This window comes from Globicephala melas, chromosome 3 (assembly GCF_963455315.2).
Source record: "Globicephala melas chromosome 3, mGloMel1.2, whole genome shotgun sequence".
Lineage (NCBI taxonomy): Eukaryota > Metazoa > Chordata > Mammalia > Artiodactyla > Delphinidae > Globicephala > Globicephala melas.
The window spans coordinates 46,553,606-46,575,043 of record NC_083316.1 but is presented as its reverse complement, the minus strand read 5'-3'; the positions used below and the strand labels follow the sequence as shown (position 1 = coordinate 46,575,043).

The window sequence follows — 21,438 nt, the reverse complement described above, 5'->3', positions numbered from 1 at the left end:
AAGAGGAAACACTGGGAATTCTCCTTGCTATGATCCACACAATACTTAATCCTATGTCAGGGACAGAGACTGAACTAACCCTAAAATTGGATCTTCACCTAGATCCAGTTTTTCAGCGACGTACACACACACCATTCTGGGCAACTTTGCCAGGTCACATCCCTCTTCTTTGGAAGCTCCAGCATGGGGCTCTTCGTCAACAAGCTCTGAGAATCAGCCCGGAACCACCAGACTCCATTTCTCCAAGAGGATTGAGTGAGGCAAGCGGAGGTGAAGAGGAAACCTCAGGGGCAGTAGGGGCTGTCGGGGGAGGGAGGCGGGGGCACGGGAAGGGGAAGGATCAGGACAGGTCTGACTCCTGACTGCCTGGGGTGCTTTTGGAGAAAGTCACAGCTCGGGCTCACCACTCAGGAGCTGTCCAACTTTTCAGCAGCTCCGGGATCGGGGTTCGGGGGCCCTGGACCGAGGAGGCGGCTACTCGTGCCGCTGCTGCTGCTTCTGCAGCTCCAGCTGCTAACAATTCCTGCTCTCGCCGCCGGCGCCCAAACGAAGGAAAGCAAGAAGAAGGCGAAGAAGGAGGCACAGCCCGCTGGGGAAGCCGCGCACCGTGCTCCTTAGTCTGGGTGACTCGGGGAGCCCAGGAGCGTGTCTCTGCCCAAACCACTGTGGAGGGAGCCCTGTCGCGTTTCGTGACCCCTCCCGCTGGCAGAGCCCCCTTTCGGTCGTCTCAAGCCTCTGGTGGCTTCAAGTGGGAAGCTGAGCCCAGCCTCTGCTCGGCTCCAGAAGCAGCGGCGGCGGCGGCGGCGGCAGCATCGGGGAGGCGCTCGGGCCAGCGCGGCGAACCGGGCTGGGCAGCAGGGCGCGGAGCCGCGAGCCAGGATGGAGGCAGAGGGCAGCAGCCTGCCGGCCAGGGCGGGCAGCGGCGAGGGCAGCGACGGCACCGGCGGGGCCGCGCTCAAAGCCCCCAAGCACCTCTGGAGGCAAGAGCAGCACCACCAGTACCCGCTCCGGCAGCCCCAGTTCCGCCTCCTGCACCCCCATCACCACCTGCCCCCGCCGCCGCCGCCCTCTCCCCAGCCCCCGTGCCCCGTGCAGCCGCCGCCGGCCCCCCTGCCCCCGCCCCCGCCGCCGCCCGGGGCCGCTCGCGGCCGTTACGCCTCGAGCGGGGCCACGGGCCGCGTCCGGCACCGCGGCTACTCGGACACCGAGCGCTACCTGTACTGCCGCGCCATGGACCGCACCTCCTACGCCGTGGAGACCGGCCACCGGCCCGGCCTGAAGAAATCCAGGATGTCCTGGCCCTCGTCGTTCCAGGGACTCAGGCGGTGAGTGGAGAGCGCCCCCTCCCCTCCGCAGGCAAGGGACCACCTCCCCGGGGTTCAGAATCTCCTCTGTGGTCAGTTTATCACTGGCTTTCCCGCACCCAGGACCAAATTCTATTCTGGGGATTGCGGGAGGGCGAGCAGGGGCGTGTCTGGCCTTGCTGGAAAGGTTACGATTCAGGTGTGTGTAAGAGACCCCCAAAGTACGGCGTAAATGTTGAGTGTGCGTGTGAGTGTATGAGACAGGGAGAGGGAGAGGGACAGGTTCCCAGTCGTATATACCACCCACCGCTCCCTCCCACCCCCCACTTCCATCCCACCCTGGCGAGTGAGACTAAACAGGCGAATTCCCTTTTCTCCGGGGGGAAGAGGAGGAAGGGTGAAGGAAGGGAGGCGGGGGGTTTGAGCCAGGGAAACACCCAGTAATCTGTCTGCAACCCCCAGAGTAAGAGGGGTTGGCAGGGCAGTTCTGATTGGGGCAGAGGGTGGGGGAATGGGTGAGAAAGCTTGGTCCCAGAATTGTGGCCAAAAGCCCGAGAACAACTCTAGTTTCTCTTTGTCAAGTCGGGAAGTAAATTGAACAGAGAAAGGGGAGAACAAACACGTGGGTGACCTGGAGAGTTTGGAGCAAAATGTTCAGCAATCCTTAGGAGAGGGAAGGAGGGAGAGATGGAAAGAGGGAGGGAGCGAGGATGCTGTGGGAGTTACACTGTGTCGGTGTGTGGTGTGTGCAAGCATTTGTGTATCGAGTCGTCCCTGCAAAATCCCAGGAAGAAAGTACCTCGTTTTAGCAGAAGGCAAGGCATCGAGATTTGATTACAGTGATTTTCCCCTTAATGTAAATTGCTCCGGAAGACGGGGCAGGGAAGTGGCATTTCACCCAGAATTTTAATACCAATAGATGCCGACCGCTCCAACTCCAAGGAAATGACTAGTGTAAGAACCAGTTACAGCTGCTCTGAGTAGTCAGCTCCAGACTCTCGACTCCGGCATGGTGGTGGAAGTTGGGCCGGCAATCGGTTCCTTTCCTGGCAACCCAGAAACAGCTCCTTTTTACCCTGTCCCAGGCCCTCCAAGCCACGAATCCCCTCCCCCACACGGACGCGAGCACACACAAATGTTTCAGGAGCTGCAGGTCCTTGGCACGCCTAATGGCAAAGTAGGGCTGTCATCACTAATCTTAGACTTGGGCAGACATTGATGGACTACAAGTCCAAGTCACATATCTGGATCACGGGTAATTGTAAATTGTAAATGGAGGCTGGGTGTGGAAACAGGAAAACCTGGGGCTGGGATTGTTTGTCCAAGTCTAATTGACAGTAGGTTGGATTTATCAGAAAATCTTAATAGTGTTCAAATGTGTTTTTCTGAGTTTCTCTCTCTCCTTCCTTCCTTCCTTCCGTCCCTCCCTGCCTCCTTGCCTTCCCTTCTCTCTTTATGTTGTATATACTATGCTCAAAGGGAATCCAGTCCAATAGAACATCCCAACCCTGATGTGCACCCATGCTTCTCACACCCTTTCCCTTCCTCACACCCCCAGGTACTGGACATTGTTCCTAGTGATGTCACTGTACCTGTTAGATATGAAGAGTGAGAATTGTAGTTAATATCAATTCAGATCAATTTAAACTCTGAAGATTGCTGTGATTTGCAGACATTCATAAAATTAATATGCAAGTTTCATTTTTATAGCCCACACTGCTAAAACCCACACGCAGTTTTACCCTTTGTTTGAACAGGTGGGTGTCCTCCACTTGGGCTAAACAGTATGTCTATGTGGGTCCCCAAAAGTGGAATAAAGGCAAGCATGGCACTTTGTATATTTGACCTATGAATAGAAAATTTTTGTGAGACTGAGCCCTTAATAAACATTAAATAAGAATAAGAGTTCTAGCTTACTCTGTGGGTTGATTGACTTTGTAGGGTCGCTTACTTAACTTCCTTTTTAAAAATAAAATAGAATATGTCTGAGAGGGTGGAGGGGGAAAAATGAGCTAATTGGAATAGAGGTATTGCATCGCTGATTTGAATTTATTTTTTGCTGTGCTCTCTACACTGATTAATTGTTCTATTTGAAATTTGTTAGTTGAATGGTTTATAGAAAACTAAGATGTATAATATTTACACATAGCTTCCACTGTGGCTCATCTGATAAATCATTGTCATTCTATTTAAGGATCTTTACATCACTTACGTATTTTCTAAACACTCGAACATTGCATGTCAAGATTTCCTTAATAGAGTTGCTTTTACAAATAAATGTATTTTTCAAGGGGATATGGATATTACTTGCATACTTTAAAGAGAATAGTAGCAATGCTTTAAAATTATCCCCAAAATCACATTAATTATTTGAACCTATGAACAACACTGAGATGAAATGGCACTATGTCCACTTTATAGATAAGAACACTGAGACCTAGAGGATGTGAATGGCTTGTTCAGTAACACAAGGACTATGAGTACCAGAGCTAAGACTAAACCCCAAGTTTCCTGACTCAACAAAGGCAATGAGTGCTGCTAAAATAAATGTGTGTAGAACCTGGGTGTGTTGACAGAATCAAGAAATATATAAAACGGAGCATGAATTTATATTGATTGATACTACAGTTCATAAAGTCCAAATGGACCAAAAATGAGATATGGTTTAAATCCACTTTTTAAAAAATTGACAGCATAAGCTACGGAAGTAGTGTGAGATTTTTAACCCTTATTTTTAACTTTTGCAGCCCTGGCCGTGACACTGGTGGTGTTAATGATTACAGGAGAGACAAACCAGTGTATTTGTTCACTTCATATAATGCATATGATATAATAATAAATATGAAACAGTGAATCATCAAAGAATCAAATAATTAAATATAATCAGAACATTTCAGGTTGTTTTCAGTGATCTAAAACGAAACAAACGTGAGACATGCAGAGTGTGTGTACGCATGGCACATGTCTGCGTGTACCATCATTCAGGTGGAAGGCTAAAATCGTCTGTCCAGTTAATGTCTCTGAAAAGCCTCATGGATGGCTGGATGAATGATTCCCTACAGGTTATCAAGAAAAATATGTCTTTTAAAAGGCTATTTTTAGCATGTATAGCAGCATTTCCAGATATTACCATCTTGACTGAAATTTTGAGAATTAGTTACAGTGAGAAAAGCACTGGTAAAGACGTATATACTTGGTTTAATGAAGAAATTTGTATGAACAGGAAGGAGGCAATCCTCAGACATTTCATGATCTGTTCTTTTGATTCCATGGAAGAATGTAGGTATGTTAAATAAATTTTTTATTAAATTGTATCTAACAAGGTAGATTCATTTTTTTAATCCCAATGTAGAAGTAATCCGAAATAATAAAATTACCAGAGGAATGAGTCTTTATGTTACCAAGAGAACCAAATGAAATATTAACAAAATTTACACTCTTTAAAAAATATATATATATATATATCAAGTTAATCATTTTAAGCTATAGTTCCTCAAAATGTAACAGCTGTTTAAACTGATAAATGATTTAATTATTTATTTGATTTCTTTTTACACAACAGAATATTTTCCTTATCGGTAACATGCTTTTCTAAATCTACAGGAGCTGTACGTTCTCAGTAACAAATTAATGCTCTACATCATTAATCATCAGAAGAACGCAAATCAAAACCACAATGAGTTACCACCTCACACCTGTTAGAAAGGCCATTATCAAAAAGACAAGAAAATAATAAGTGTCCGTGAGGGTGTGGAGAAAAGGGAACCTTCCTACACTGTTGGTGGGAAAGTAAATTGGTGCAGCCACTGTGGAAAACAGTATGGAGGTTCCTCAAAAAATTAAAAATAGAACTACCATATGATCCAGCAGTTCCACTCCTGAGTATTTATCCAACGAAAGGAAAACTCTAATTTGAAAATGTATATACACTCCTATGTTCGTTGCAGTATAATTTATAATAACCAAGATATAGAAACAGTCTAAGTGTACATCAATGGATGAATGCATAAAGAAATTGTGGTATATATAGACAAAGGAATATTATTCAGCCATAAAAAAAGAATGAAATCTTGCCATTTGATAATCTGGGTGGACTTTGAGGGCATTATGCTAAGTGAAATACCAAATGATCTCTGTTATATGTGGAATCTAGAAAAATTAAAACTAAAACTAAAACAACCAAGCTCACATACAAAGGACAGATTTGTGGTTGTTTGATGTGGGAGTTTGGGGTGGGAGAAATGGGTGAATTTTTTTTTAATAAATAATTGAAAAATAATTAAGGTTAGAAATTCCAGTACCATAGGTGACCCTTGGACATTATAAAAATATTCTAGGTGACAGAGATGTAAATATCAAAAAAGTAATATTTGATTTAGGTATTTTAGAAGGAAAGTAGCTAAGAGCTATAATTGTGCTCATAAATCTCATGCATATTATAAAAGACTTGTTTGACATTAGGTTTTAAAATGTATTAACATAATATATTAAATGAAAGGAAAAATTAATTCTATTGTAATATTTAAATACTAAAAAAAATCAGGTTTTTACTTTTCTACTCTGGGTTATAAAGGATATTTCTCAATCAATCAATATGTTTTATTGATTTTTGTCATAGTTTTGCAGTGTATTTTTTTCTTCCTTAAGGGGTGTCATGGTAATCTGAGTTCATGATGCAAAATTTGGATTTCACATTATCAAAATAACTGATTGAAAACTTGATCATTTAAACTCTCGACATCAGTGTGTCTAAGACTTTGGATTTTAGGAAACAGTAACTTTTAAAGAAATATTGGATGACTGACACAAAGTTGCATCTTTAAATTTTAATATGTAAAGACATTAAGGATATTATTTAAATATTTTATTATTTAAACAAAAAAGTAAGGCAAAATTCACGTTTTTCACATTTCCTACATGTTGCCAAAACAGTGTTAGCCTTTTTTTTTTTTAATTTAATTTTAGAAACACTAATTTCAACATTTCTGTGTGTTCTGAGACTTCGGTGCATCAGAAGAAAAATATCATGAATCCATTACATTTTTTTTCCGAAATTGCATACCTTCCAAGTGGAGGGGGGAGTGGTGAGAGAGAGCAGGTAGAAGGGAAAGAGAGGTAAGAGCCTGTCTATGCTAACTCTATGGAATGTCAAGATGGGGAGGGACTTAAATTTTTTTTTTTTTTTTTTTTTTTTTGCGGTACGCGGGCCTCTCACTGTTGTGGCCTCTCCCGTTGCGGAGCATAGGCTCCGGACGCGCAGGCTCAGCGGCCATGGCTCACGGGCCCAGCCGCTCCGCTGCATGTGGGATCTTCCCGGACCGGGGCACGAACCCGTGTCCCCTGCATCGGCAGGCGGACTCTCAACCACTGCGCCACGAGGGAAGCCCTGGGACTTCAATTTAAACTAACGTGGCCTACCACTGCCCAGCTTTTACACTGGAAGAAACATGTGTCCTGTGGGGTTAAATTACTTTACAGAATAGTTTGCTGGCAGAATGAGAACTGCAATTTGTATCTCCCATATCTCCTGACAATTACTTTACATTTCTCATTGTGGCTATGTTTTAACAGGGACTGTCCCCATCTCCCAAGCTATATAGCCTGAAATCAAAAGTTTGAAAATTACTCTTAAAAAGCATTTGTGAGTAAATGGAATCTTCAAATATTGGCAAGAAAGACCATTTCAGCAAGCAAAATATTCTTTCACTTTCCAACTTGGATACATTCATACACACACACACACACACACACACACACACACACACAAACGCGTACATACAGTGATGAATTGGTCACTAATTTCTATCTCCAAACTTGAATGTGGTTTTGGAAAAGTATCTTGGGAAGAGTTCTTAAACATCATATAGAATAATAATGGGAAAACACTAAACCCTGTTAGCACCTTTTGGTAGTTATTCAAGGCCTCAAATCTAACATTGGTATAATTATGTCCCTCTTAGAGCTTATTATCCATCTACAAGTTTAAAAATATACAATATGTGAGTCTATAACTTGATTTCTGTTAGTCCTGGCTCATAGCAGGAATGTTGCTAAGGGATTATACCAAATAGCACTCTATTATATTTCAAAAGATGTTGTGGTTAATTTTACCCTGAGGAACATTTTTCTACATTTAAAAATAGGAAATCTAAATTTTCCCAGGGAAGAGGGCATTTCACATTATTTTTTAAAATTCATCAGCTAAATTGATTTGACCCCATATACTCACATACCACCATCACCACCTTAGCAAACCACTTTGGAAATTAAATAAGAAATAAGGTATGTTTTATCATCTATATAAGCATTTACATTTATTGATCCGTTTCAGTGTGTGTTATCACCGTTCATCCAGTGGTCTGAAGCCAGTGGTAACCTTAGGCTCTTCCTCTCCCTTGACTCCTGGATTTCAGAGACAACCAAGATCTTTTGATTCTACCTCAGAAATATCTCTTGCATTTTCCATTGTCATTTCCCTGGTGCAAGCCTTCATCATCTGTCCCCTAAACAGTTGCAATAGCCTCCTAAGTAGTCTCCAGATCTAACCTCTCCTGACTGCAATCTGTTTTACACTCCAGGCCACCCAATCTCATCCCCTTGTCTGAAATGCTTGTATGATTTCTTTTTGCCTGCAAGACTAAAATCTCAATATCTTAGTCTGACTTTTCAAAGTGTTAGCCCAGTCTCTTTCTCCCAAAAGTCTTGCCATTCATCCTCTTCCGTAAACCCTGTAAAATCACCACACTCAGCTTCTTGCCATGTGCTGAGCTCTCTATGCCTTTTTACACTTCTTTCTTTCTGAAGCCGTTTCTTGCTTCTAGGCTGCTTTCCCTATGCCCTACACCACCTCCTCCTTATTACAAATTAAGTTTGAAAAGTTTGAAAAAACTCATGAAACTTTTCAAACTTAATTTGTATATTACCACTTGTGTGGATATTCCTACAAACAAGAATCTTTTTCTCTCCTGGGCTTTCACATTGCATTTTTGCATATATCTATACTCTAGCAGCTACCAATTACAGTTTTATTTCTGTCTCACCCATTAACTACATCAGGATCTTTCACAGAGTACGGTTTATATAGGTCCTCGACAAATGCTGAGGTTTTAAATGGGGAGCTAGTAATAATGAAACCTTGCCTTTTCAGTCTGTGCTGTCTCAGAGAGGATACATTTGATTTCCTTAATAATTCTATGAGGTAAACAGAGCTGGTGATATTTTGCTCATTTTATAGGTGATCAAAGGGAATGTCGATTCTCACAGAAATAGACACGTGTACTTATTTAAAGACAGAAATCAGACTTGAGCCTTAAAACTCTTAGTCCGGTGATCTTTTCATCATACTGTGAGATATATATGGGTTGGTACTGGATGAGAAGCAGCCCATCATTTGACTAAGACTATGAAGGCAGAAATTATAATAATCATGAAGAGAGAGAATGCAACTTGTAAGAAAACAACATCAGAATGAAAATAACTCTGGTGGAATAATGTCTCCATTTTTATTTAGAGAGATTCCTTTACAGAGTGAATTGTTAACTTTGGGTTCTTTGGCTGTAGAGGATCTACTACATTTGGGGTTAGGTACACATTTTGGGGAGAACATTCATCAAATTCTCAAGTCTGTGATCCACAAAATTTAAGGCACTGTGCTCTAAAGTGAACTAAGTCATTAGCTAATTCACTAAGGGAACAATTGTAAGAACATCACATACCAATGGAGTAATAGTCTCACTGGAATGACTGGAATCCATTTGAAATGGGATTTTTAAAAAATGCAACACTTCGGACAGATAAAATCACAGGCTTATTTCAAATGACATAGCCCCAGTGGGATTTTAGAGGAGTAATTGACTTAAAGTATGTGTAAAAAATATTTTGAAAAAAATTAAAAGATGTTCTTCCTATAAGATATTGGAACGTATCATATAGTCTTTTAATTCAAACAGTGTGATATTAATTTAGGAATAAAGCAACGGAACGGAATAAAGGGTCAAACATGAGACCTATGTATATGTGAAAATTTAGGATTTAGTAAGGGCAGCATTCCAATTCAGTGAAAACAGGATAAATTATTTAGAATATGGTGTTTATTAGTTTGCTGAAATAAAAAAGATCCTTACCTCACACCATTAAAAACACTTAAAATCGGGCTTCCCTGGTGGTGCAGTGGCTGAGAGTCCGCCTGCCAATGCAGGGGACACGGGTTCGTGCCCCGGTCCGCGAAGATCCCACAGGCTGCGGAGCGGCTGGGCCCCTGAGCTATGGCCGCTGAGCCTGCGCGTCCGGAGCCTGTGGTCCGCAACGGGAGAGGCCACAACAGTGAGAGGCCCGCGTACCGCAAAACAAGCAAGCAAACAAACAAACAAAACACTTAAAATCAATAATAAAAATATTTAAAATTTAAGATTAAAAATAGACAAAGGACATAAGGAGGCAATTCAAAAAGGAAGAAAGGTTAGTGACAGTATACATTTGAAAAGATTCTCTATCTTGTAAACAGACAAAAATTAAAATATCAATACTATTGACTTTTTCATCTATTTCGGAAAAAGATTAAAAGATTAATAATTCAAAAGATTGGAGAATGCGTGGAGAGGTAGGCGCTATCTAATATACTTTAGTGGAGAGTGTGAATTAGGAAAACCTTGGTGGGTAATCAAATAACATGTAGCAAAATTTTAAATGTGCATACCTTTGACCTAGTAATTTCATGCTTGGGAACTTGGCCTATACATACACATATACATATGTTCTCTCCAGGAGGAAAAAAGCACTAATTGTTATAGATATGAGAAGAAAGGATGGTTAAGAGAGGTCTTTGATATTTTGTTTTATGTTCTTTTCTCTGATTTCCTTTAAAATGAGTATATGTTGCTTTTATAATAAGCAAAAGATATATTTTCTCCTTTTATAAAAAAATCTAATATTTTCCATTTATTTAGGTTAACATCTTTTATTTATATCTGACTTTCCTCTCTTCCCTCAAAAGCAAATGATTGTGTCTCAAAACAACTTACTACTACAAGGTAAACTGAGGATGTCAAATAGAAGAAAGTATAAGTGCGTGAAAATAGTATGAAATAGGGAAGCGAAAATGCATGCCATTGATTCCTGAGGAACTGGTAGAAGTGAATCACAGATTTGGCTCTAAGCTTCCTATCAGCAAATCCAAGGAAGGAAACGCTATCTGTTCAATATTCACAGTACCAGTAAGTTTAAAAAATAATTAGTTGTTTGGAAGAATGCATTGGTGTTAACTCTGAGAATTAAAAGGACTATTTCTCCCATGAATCTTGTAAAAAGGATACTTGTGAAATGGTGTGTAACTTTTCAACAACTTTCCTACACTATATAAAGTATTAAATAATTATGCATGTGTTTGTAACTATGGCTATTATAAAACTACGTACTGATGGCCTGATATCAAAAGGCATTTCACTGAAAGTCCATCAGCTTTGGAGCCCCAATTAGCCTTCATACCAGTGCTTTTCCTTTAGTGCTGAATGCTGTGTGTGCTCTGCTAAACGTAGCTGCACTCTCCAGTTTGGAGAATTCCTCTAGACTCCATCTCCTCTGTTCAGTGTTCAGCCCCTTGTTCTCATTTGGTTGCCCTATTTTGATTTGGATGCCTTAAGTGCTTGTTCCCTGGTCTTTAGAGAAACTACATTTCGGGTTTTTTTCCCCAATTTCTCCCTCAAATACTTCTTTCTGACTTGGTTGGTCCCTACAAATGCAGCCCTCAAGCAAGTCCAACTCGATTAACCCCCAAGGTTGGCTCAGAATTCTGGGATACCTCAGCCCAAACTGGGTCCCACTTATTCGTGACATGAGAATGGAACCAAAGGAATAAGAAAATTCAGTCTTGGAATCCAGCTCTCTGATTTTCTGGCATGATCATCTACTTCAGTTGAATGCTCCAAGATAAGCTAGTTACCAGATGTAGCCTGATAAATACATGGATTGTCCCCTTAACTATGGACCAGTTAAATGGTAGAAGTTACTCACCCAAAATGAGGTTGGTGTTTTACGGTAATTTACTTGCAACCCTTCTCTCTGAAAGTAATTAGAGAGGCACATCACTGGTCTATTGAGATTCCTCCAAATTCACAGCAGTACTGTCTTTGTTTTCCTATTGTTATTGTAGTTGTTGTTATTTACCTAGCAGGCAGGTGTGCTTCCAGCTCATCTGGAAGCAATTTAAAACTATTAGAATATAAAGTGAAAGTTTGGAGCCCTCTATATGCATTTTTGTTTTACTACCACTCTGAATCATTCCCACCACCTGGGGTCTTTCAGTTGCATTGAGGGTTAGGTTATTGTCTAATGACCAGTAGCCAGGGGTCTCTACTAAAATCATATAGCTACTCATCATGGAGTTTTACTACAGATACTGAATAAAGATCATCAAATACTGAGAAATACCCATGTTGTTCTTAGCAGATTTTTTGAGAACTAATAAATAGTATGAAGATGACCCTCATATAGAATGTGAGTATAAGAAATTCATACTTATATTAACAACTAAGAAACTATCATATGCATTAACTGAAATAGCCAATAAGTCAATAGATCCACAGCTTGTGGGAAATAGAAAGTTCTCTATGGTTTTAACAGACTAGACCAATCTTTGTGTCTATGTGCCTTCCCACACAAGGGCCTCTGTACGTATTGTTTCCTTTGCCAGAGATGCCCTTTCCTCCCCATCCAGTAGCTTTGATAACACCTATTCATACTTCAGATCATAGCTCTAACATCACTTTTCCAGTAAAGACTTCTCAGGTCTCCTAAACATATTGTAATACCTTATATTTCTTTTTTATTGCATTCATCATATTTTAAAAATGCATGTTTAATTGTGTAATTTGATTAACACCAATCTCTTCCACCAAACTATCACGCCCTGTGAAAGCAAGGAGCCTGTTAATTTTGTTCACGTCCAAACACAGTACTTGTACACTGCTTGCACTTAAAGATTTGTTAAATAAATAAATGAGCCTCAGAGTTGGTAAGGTTATCAAATTTATAAAGCTAGGAAGTTATTATTAAAAGAGAGCAGAAAACAGTTCCAGTTTAGAGAATCTTCAACACATGCTTTTTCAGTTAAAGAGTTAAGAAATTACTATTTTCTTTATTCGATGAAAAGACACTTGAGTGTTAGCAGGTGTAAGTATCACTTCTGGAAAGAAGCCTGCAGGAAAGGAAGTCAGTAAAGAAATAGCATCACAGACTGCCAAGATTGTGATGTTGTAGAAGAGTTATAATTAAGGGGCTAGCAAATAAAAATGAGAATAAAGGCATTAGATACTAATTTTAATGCTACTTTATGATTTGTTTTCATAGTTACTTAATTCATTTCAGTGTTGGTGGTTTATACATTATTTAACCTTTATTAATAAGTTAAAAGTACCCTGCCTAAAACTCATTGTTTCTGTGAATCTGGTTCAAACAAATAAAAGTGTACATAACTTTTCAGCATCTAGTAGCTCTTTGACTGTAAAATCCAAGAGTAAAAATAAATAGGTTCCTTGCTCGAGAATGGAATTGCTAATCCAAAATGATCTAAGAACTTTAACAATCATAGGAAAAAGTAAGAGTATACACCATTATACTGACAAAATGACACTTCAATTTCATAAACGTTGTCCTTGTGTATTAATTTTACTTTTGGTGTAGGAAGGCATGGAAGCTGTTGACTGAGTCATAATTTCTGTTGACATGAAATATTTTGTAAACCAAAATCACAAAAAAGTTTATGGAAAAATCATTAATAACAGGTCACATAAAACACTTAATAATGACACTATTGCAATATTTCAGAAAAAATATATACTTAGGAAAAACAGTTTTGTGTTTGTTTGTTTTTAATGGCAGCTGTGACATGGGGACCCTAGACCAAACTGAATTATTATTTACTCTCTGGTGGATGCTATTCAATTTTCAGTGAGTTCAAATATAATGATTATATATCTCATTAGTTAGACACAAGATGGAGAAAATAATAGTATGCTTTCTGGTGTATCATATATCAACAGTACTTTTTAAAAAAAACCCTACTTTCTTAGTGAGCTTTAAGACCTGACTATATGAGCAGTTGAAGTAACTAGACCGCTGAACTGGTTGATCAACTTGGCCAGCAAGTTCAATGTAATGTTTCCCCTGAGATTTTTTTTTGTAACTGATTTGACCAAATTAGAGTATTGACTTGACAATACTGGATCGTATACTCCTTTGAATGTCACAACATCTGTTGGAACTCATGAAACATTTCAGAAATGTTTGAATCCATCAAGAAGCTATTGAGGACATAGTGAGGGTTGGTGGAAAGGAATAACATAGACAGGCATTGGCCCTCAACCAGGCTGGCAGCCTGTTTATTGCTTTGGACGCTGCTTGTGTCTAAGCATTTGCTTTAAATATTTGATGTCGTTAATTAATGGGTATTTTGGATGGTCTATTATAAAAATCTGCTTATAAAAAATAAATGCAACAAATTACAAATGATAAAGGACCGAACTGAAATACAGTACTTTTCTCCTCAAATGTCCACTACCAGTTTGATAACCAGAATATTGCTGTCATCTGATTTTTATTAAATTATAGGAATTGTTAGGTAGATAGCTAAAGATTGTAGTACCCAATTGTTAGTATTTTCTAAGGCACCAACCTGAGAGTAGTTCAGTACACGTGGAGTCAGGCTGACTAGGGCAGAGCTGGCAGGGAGAATGGGAAAAGGAAGAAATAAGACTTTGCTAAAGGTTTCTCAACTTTCCTCTAAAGATGTTAGAGAAGCCCTGATAGATTTTCAGCAGGAATATTGTGTGTTTAGCTTTGAATTTTTAAAAACTTTTTCTGGCAGTTATGTGGAGCATGGAGTGGGAAGAAATTGGAGGTGCGATTTAAGAGTTCATTGCAGCAAAACAGATAAGGGATAAAACCATGATAGTCTGAAACTAAGGCTCTGGCAGTAAGAATGGAAAGGAAGGGATGAATTTAAGAGAGATTTTATAAGTGTGTGTTATGTGACTTGCTGACTGACAATGCTGTTAGATAGAAGGATTTTTTAAGTTAAATGTATTTGTGAAAAATATAATTAACCCATAATTTCTTAACTAGGAATCTGGTACAACAGTCTTCCCCAATCTGATTTTCTAATCTCAATTATTTCCATACCCATCCATTCCTTCAGCCACTGGCGTGTGGGTATGTGTGTGTGTGTGTGCATGTGTTGTACAAAATTACCACTCTTTTGCTTCATGTTTTAAATCTTTCGAAAACTTGCTTAAGCTTTTCCTTGCTTTTCATCAGTTGTATTTGTTTTTTCATATTTACCATGAGCTCTTATCTCTAATAGTTAAGACTATTTGTATATAATTTGCTAACTTATACTGCCAAGCCTTTGCATTTGATATACCTCTCACAGACAAACCAAACAGCAACAATAAACACCCCTTACTCTTTTTTTTGTTTGTGTCTCTTTCTGAAAGTTCATTTTCTCTAGGAAATGGTCTATTTCCATATTCTTATAAATCATACCCAACAAGGATAATTCCTTAACTTTTTCTTAGAATTTGGGTACTTTGTTACCACATTGAGTTGTTAGTGTAAGCAATTTGCTTTCAAACCTTTTTTATTGTCATATTTTCATATATTTTGGTTCTATGTACATATTTTTTGGCTCTATGTATATTTTCATACTACTATTAATGTATAAAACAGTATGTATTTATTTTCTTCTTTGTCATCTTTCTTATTTCCCTTCATGCTATCACTCAGTATTAAGATATGTAAGTACGCAGCAATTATTTTCCCTTTCCAAAATACAAAAGCTTTTGTATTTTGTAAAGCTTTTGTAAATATCTTTCTAAGATAATATTGAGAGCAGCCATGTATAAAGTTTTAAAGACTTTTTCATAATGGTTTAACATATACTGTCCCAGTTGACCCTCGTATAGAAGGTGTTTAAGCTGAAGTGAAACATAATGTATTCTAGAAAGATTCCTCTGATGCTATCATAGAGGAAGATGAGGAAAAACTGGAGGTGAGGAGTCTAACTGAGATGTTATGACAAAAATCCAGGAGGAAAGGTGAGAAAGGCGTCAATTAGAGCCGCAGAAGAAGTAAGAATGATATTAACAGGCTAGGTTTGTCCATCCCTAGCATTCAATTGGAAAAAGGTGGGTGGATGAGGAATAAAGAAGAAGTGGAAATCTTAGGCTACATACTTGGTCATCTGGGTGGATGATGGTATCACTGACCAGGTCAGGTGAAGAAAGTTGATGAATTCAGTTTGAGTTTGCCTGTGAACATACACATAGAAATGTCTCGTTGATAAGTATCATCGTCATCATCGTCTCCTCAGCACAACCATTTATTGATTAATTCTCTAGGCCTGTTATTCCTACGAGCTTTACAAAGACCATATTTCATTTATTCCTTTCAACAGTCCCTGAGGTAAATACTATTGTTTCTATACACAGACCTGGAAAATGATATTTATCAAGGTTACTCAACTTGTAGATTCACCCAGCTCAAAGACAGAGTCCTCTGACTCCAAGTTCTGGTTCTTTCAATACTTCAGATTTCAGAGGTCAGAAGGAGAATGATGTAGATTGGTTTGGGAGTTATTAGCAAAATATAAATGGCATCAATAAGAGCACCCAAAGAAGGGATGTCAGTAGAGAAGTGGCATAAGGATAGAGGCCAAGACAACAGCAACATTTAAAGTACAAGTGGGAGAAGAGGAGCGAGGGTGGGACCTAAGGAGGAATCCTTGCCTGTGCTTCTTCAAGCAAAACACAGATTCTTCACTGTGTTCATCCAAAGCACGAACCCTGGACAAAGCAGTTTGTTATCGTGGATGTATAAGAAAACAAGCCTACTATCATGATTGGCATATCAAGAGAAGAGCTTAGGATCTGTGAACATTTCCTGGAGTTTAGGTATGTGGAATTCTTAATCATTAATATCTGGAAAGAGAAGGTTACCAGGTACCAGGAGCCTTCTGTATTACCTGGTAAGGGAGGACATTTGTGGATTCTTATTCCCCAGGCACTTATCAGATTGGAACCCAAATGCTGCTGCATAGAGTTACTCTTTAAAGAATCTGATTGTTTACTGGTCTAAGAAAACGAATCAAAGCTTCAGGTTAAAAAATTATAGTTGAAGTTGAGTCACGTCACAGGTGAATGTGCCATTTGCTTTACATGAGTTCTATCTACATGAGCCAGGGGGAGGGGGCCGCCAAGTCAGGTTAGAAAGCCTTGGGAGCAACTGAAGGGAGGGGAGGTCAACTGTGGATCTCGACAGAGTCCGAAGAAGAACCCAGTCCTGACATCATATTTTTCTTTGTGTGAGAAAAGAGTGTACTATTGCTGGTTACTTTTTACATAGAATATTACTTTGGATTCTCCAAATACTTTAAAAAATAGGTAAGAAATAACCAGTAGAAAGAGAAAAAAAACACAATTATTTTTCTTCCAAAAATATTATCACTCTTGGGTTATAACTCTATTATCTACAGTCTTTCCAATCATGTTAAGTGATTGTCTCTGCAGTAAGAAGGCTTTTTTGGCAGCCGAGGTATCCTTCTGGTGCATGTTAGAATTCTTCAGTCTTCATATTTCAATTTTCCTTCAAGGTGTGGGAAAGGAACTGATGTGATAAAATTTCCTGTAGTCTCATGGGAATAGACATGTTTGCGCAAAGAACCTGGAGATGCTGAGAGGTAGGGTGAAGGGGCATTTTCTGAACACTAACATTTCACTGGAATCACCAACTCTGAATCTTACTTCTCATAAATGCAGTTGTGAACAAAGGATCAAGGCTGTTTTGTATTAAATTACTTGATTTTTTAATTTCAACACCTCTTTTTGACTTAAGAACATTTTGTTAGAAGTCCTGGCCTATCACTGGTTTTCAAAAATACACAAAGCGGCCTTTAAAAGGAATGAAAAAGTCACGGATCCTGATTATATTAGCAGATGTTTTTCTACTTGCATACGTTTATTAGTTTAGAGATATTTATGAGTCATCAAACTGGTACTTTAAAGCCGATTCTCTCCTCTTTCCTTCTGCAATATATTGGATGAGCCATCTTTGTAGGTAAAAGTTGTCAAATACTGCCAGTTTCACATGGTTCAGCCTAACAGAACTTCATGTCCTTTTAGGCCTTGGATAAGAGGACCCCTGTTGTATTTTCTTCTTCCTGAATTTTGGCTTAATCCAGGCTCCAGCATATTTGGAGTGGCAAATCCCACTCCTGCATCCGATGAGCTGTGCAGTTAGCAGCTCTGACACTTTCTACACGGCTCAAACAACCACAGCCCAAAATGTGAGTGTGGCCTTAAAAAAAGGCTATTCCAGTGTGACCACCAGATTGCTTCACAATCTGCCCAGTCATCCCCTTGATTGTGCCATCCTTAAAAAGTGTGTGTCATCTGGGTATAGAGAATGAGAAGAATGTTCTCTTGCTGTCTGCTTACATTCTCAGCATTTTCCCTTCTAAACCACAAACTAGAGAATTGGGATTAGACTTCTTTAAGACTTGGGTCCAAGTAGTATGTTTCTTTTCCCCTGAGAATGTATATTCTGTAGACATGGGAAGGGGTAAGAAAATGAAGGACAGGAACAAGTGTTTCAGCCCCAGGTACCTTCGGCAAATCATATGTAGTGTAGCTGGTTAGACGTGACCACTTTGTTCTCAAGAATATTTGGGAATGTACAGATATCGTCTCCAAGTATTTCTTCACATTTGAGAATTGTAGAAAGAGAGGTGGCATATAAAAATCCTTCCATTTGCATTGAGGGGACCCAGATTCTATGTCATTTCATATCAGTCAGCAGGAGTTATTTCTATGATCTGTACTAACTCAATTGTCTGCATATAAAAATATTTCCTATTGACAGCATGGCCTTCTATTTCTCCTAACTTTATTAGCTGCTAGTAGATGTTAACTTTATTGCTCTCAGATGTACCCATTCCCTGAGATCAAGCTCACTCAGCAAGCTTTCATTCATTATTAAAGGGCAGAACGAGTACTGTCTTCATGTCTTACCATTGGGCAAATGGGCGGAGGAGGAGACAGAACTCAGTTTTATTGAACCATTATTATGCCAGGCCCTTATGGTAATTATTATTTCAGCTTCCAAATTCTATTTGCCAAAAATTATGATTTTAACTAATCTATCCAAGGTCATAGAGTTAATAAACAGCTTCCCCTCTCAGAAAAGTTGCTGATTCATTATAGAAACTTCATTTTCAAATTAAAAATAATTTCCTGCAAGGGAAGACGATGCTGAGTTATGTTTTGTTTTTTACCACTCTTCTGTTGGAAATCCTTCAATGGTTTGCCATTGCTTTTAGAATAACAGAACAAGGTCTGTAAACGTATCCACGATCTCCTATGCACATCTGGTGTCTCATCTCTCGCATTTTTCCCCATCACGTCACAGTCCAGTTCTATTCTTTGTACTTCCTGTCCTTCCTTCCCGTTGAGGATTCTGAAGAGCACATCCACGACTGGAAGGGAGCGTGGGCTTGGGGGGTTGTGAGGAAGTTATGGACAGAGAGATGAGTTAGAAACCTTGTTTTTTCCAAAGAAGAGCTAGCGAGTGGCAGCGAGATAGAACTAAAGAATATGATGAAAAAGGGTTAAAAAGAAGCAGTAGGACTTGGTGATAATCTGTTAGAAGTGATGGGGCGCAATGAATCATCAATGATGCGTCTTAAGTTTCTAGTTGGACCCCTAAATGAATGTATTTGTCTTTAAGATGAGTAGGAGGAAAGATGGGGCAAGTCTGGGGGTGATGGTAAAGAAAGGAAGTTTGCTTTTTCTCCCTTGATGACAGGTTTGTGTTCGTGGATGTGTACACATATTTATGTGGCATTTGTGAACATTCATGGATTTTTCTTCCAATTCTACTGAAATTGTACTAGTTAAGCTACATATATGCTTTCAGCATGGTACCTTTTAAATCATTCTATCAAGTTTTATTGCAGTGTAGCAATTTACCACAAACGTAGCAACTTAAACAGCACACGTTTAGTATGTCATGGGATTTCATGGTCTGGAGGCTGGGATTGGCTTAGCTGGATCCTCAGTTCAGTGTCTTGAAAGGCTTAGGTCAAGGTGTCAGCCAGGGCTGGAGTCCCAGTAGAGGCTTCGGTTCACCTTTTAGGCTCATGTTGGGAAATTCATGAAACTTGCTTATTCTAGGCCAGCAGGAGAAAGAGTCTCTGACTTCTAGGCCCCTGTTTGAAGGGCTCACTTCTTAGGACAGTTCCCTGTCCCCCGCTCCCCAACCCCAGGATAATCTCCTCTTGGATTAATTTAAGGTTAACTGTTTAAAGACCTTAATTCATCTGAAAAATCCTCCACGTTTGCCACGCATATTCCAGTGGTTAAAAGCAAGTTACAGATCTTGACCATTCTCAAGGGAGAGAATAGTGCAAGGGCTTGGGTGATTGGGGATCATCTTAGAATTCTGTTTACGACAGTCATGTTCTATGTTTATGCGGTATGTGTGGGTGTGTGTTTGCACGTGGAGATCATTTTACAAGTATCCAAACACAGGTGGCAACTACGTACTTCTTTGCCTTCTTATTTGGGACTTTTTTCCCTGAAGTTTCTCCAGGGTCTTCTACTCCCATTGTTAGATGTCTCTTCTGCTGTACTGTCCTGACTTCACCTTTCTTAGACAAGAAAGCATTAAATTTGGCTCTGAAGTGTACATTTCAATACACGCTCCCTGTCTTGGCAGCAGTGGTGAGTAAATCATTAATGATCCAGAATGAGTTTCAGCAGTTTGGAGTGAGGCCATGGCCTACGTTTGACGCCACCAGCCTGATTTTAATATGGAAACTATATCAATAAAATAGATAGTCTCTCTTTAAGCATGCATTATTACTTTTTATTGTATGTAATGTTCAGTCATTCTTGCAGTGGTGTAGATAGATATTAACCCCTTCTTTGTCCCACCTACCCCAGCAAGGTTAAAAGAAAAGGTGATGGTAATGAAATGGTCACAGTGGACTTATTTTTTGAGCTCCTGTCAATATATTGGGTGAGCTTTTGGGAATTAAAGGCGTAGTTTTGTTTATATACATGTTCCATATGTCATTCCATAAAAGGATTAGAGATGGCTTACAAGATAGATTTCATGTTGGTGTAATATAAGCAAAACATAATTGGAATGATGCAAAGAAGAGAAAGCACAAGCGTCATCATAGTTAATGCCACTGAATTTATTTTAACTGTTACAGTCACAGTGGGTCAGTGTGGCAATTTAATTTGTTCTCATTAATGCAAAAAAAGAAATGTATCAGTTCCTTGGGGAAAACAATGTGTTTTGGGGTACTAAAGTCTAACATTGTTTTTTTCCACTTGAGACTTCATGGGAAACTCTAGATACCATAATAAACCTTGTCCTAATAGCATGTTGGCAACAAACCCAGATGCAACTATCATAGAATATTTTCCTGTAACAGCCTTTGTTAGAAGGTGAGGCTGAAATGTTGAAGCTGGACTCAGGAAAGATGACTCAAGTGCTAAACTACTGTGGTCTCAGTGGACTATTCTGGTTATTAACTGATTCTTGGCTACAACTCTTAGAATCAGAGCATTGGAGAGACATTAGTACATTTCTTAGATAATCATCCTGAAAATTTACTTCTCCCCGAAGCTTTTGCTAGCAACTTGGAAGAAAATTTCAAAGTAAAACTGTCTGTGTGGACCTAGAATGTTATATCACACGTTGCTGATTGAGGTCAGGGAATATTCTTTGAACCTTATACAAGCAGATGGTAAGGTCCACTTTCAGATGAAAATCACAAGGATCCGTTAGTCTGGATGTAAGGCCGTCTTCCCTTGAATCCAGTAAACATACCAGTAAAACTCCACAAGTGTATGTAATAACTTTCAACAGCTTCCTGTTGCTCTCTGTATAAACCCCGAAAACCTTCCCATGGCATTCAAGACTCTATGTGCCCTGACCCCTGCCTATGTTGATAGCTACATCTTGCATCATTCTTGACACTGCTCTCTGTGCTTCAGCCACACTGACTTAACTTCAGCACCTGGGGCCTATTACATCCCTCCTGCCTCAGGGACTCTGCACGTGCTGTTTCCACTCC

The 21,438-nt window shown here is 39.5% G+C and overlaps 1 protein-coding gene across 6 annotated transcripts in view; it reads left to right on the top strand.

The window, feature by feature from the left end:
* PDE4D (phosphodiesterase 4D) overlaps positions 1–21,438 on the top strand; it is a 1,450,167-nt gene that overhangs the window by 588,667 nt on the left and 840,062 nt on the right. Inside the window, exon 1 of one of the 6 annotated variants that reach the window (XM_060295792.1) lies at positions 330–1,325. The exons of the other annotated variants lie outside the window; for them this stretch is intronic. Within the exon in view, the coding sequence (XP_060151775.1) occupies positions 880–1,325 (446 nt within the window). The 5' untranslated portion in view covers positions 330–879. Of the gene's footprint in view, positions 1–329; positions 1,326–21,438 lie in introns of those variants that run through there. 6 annotated transcript variants of the gene reach the window in all.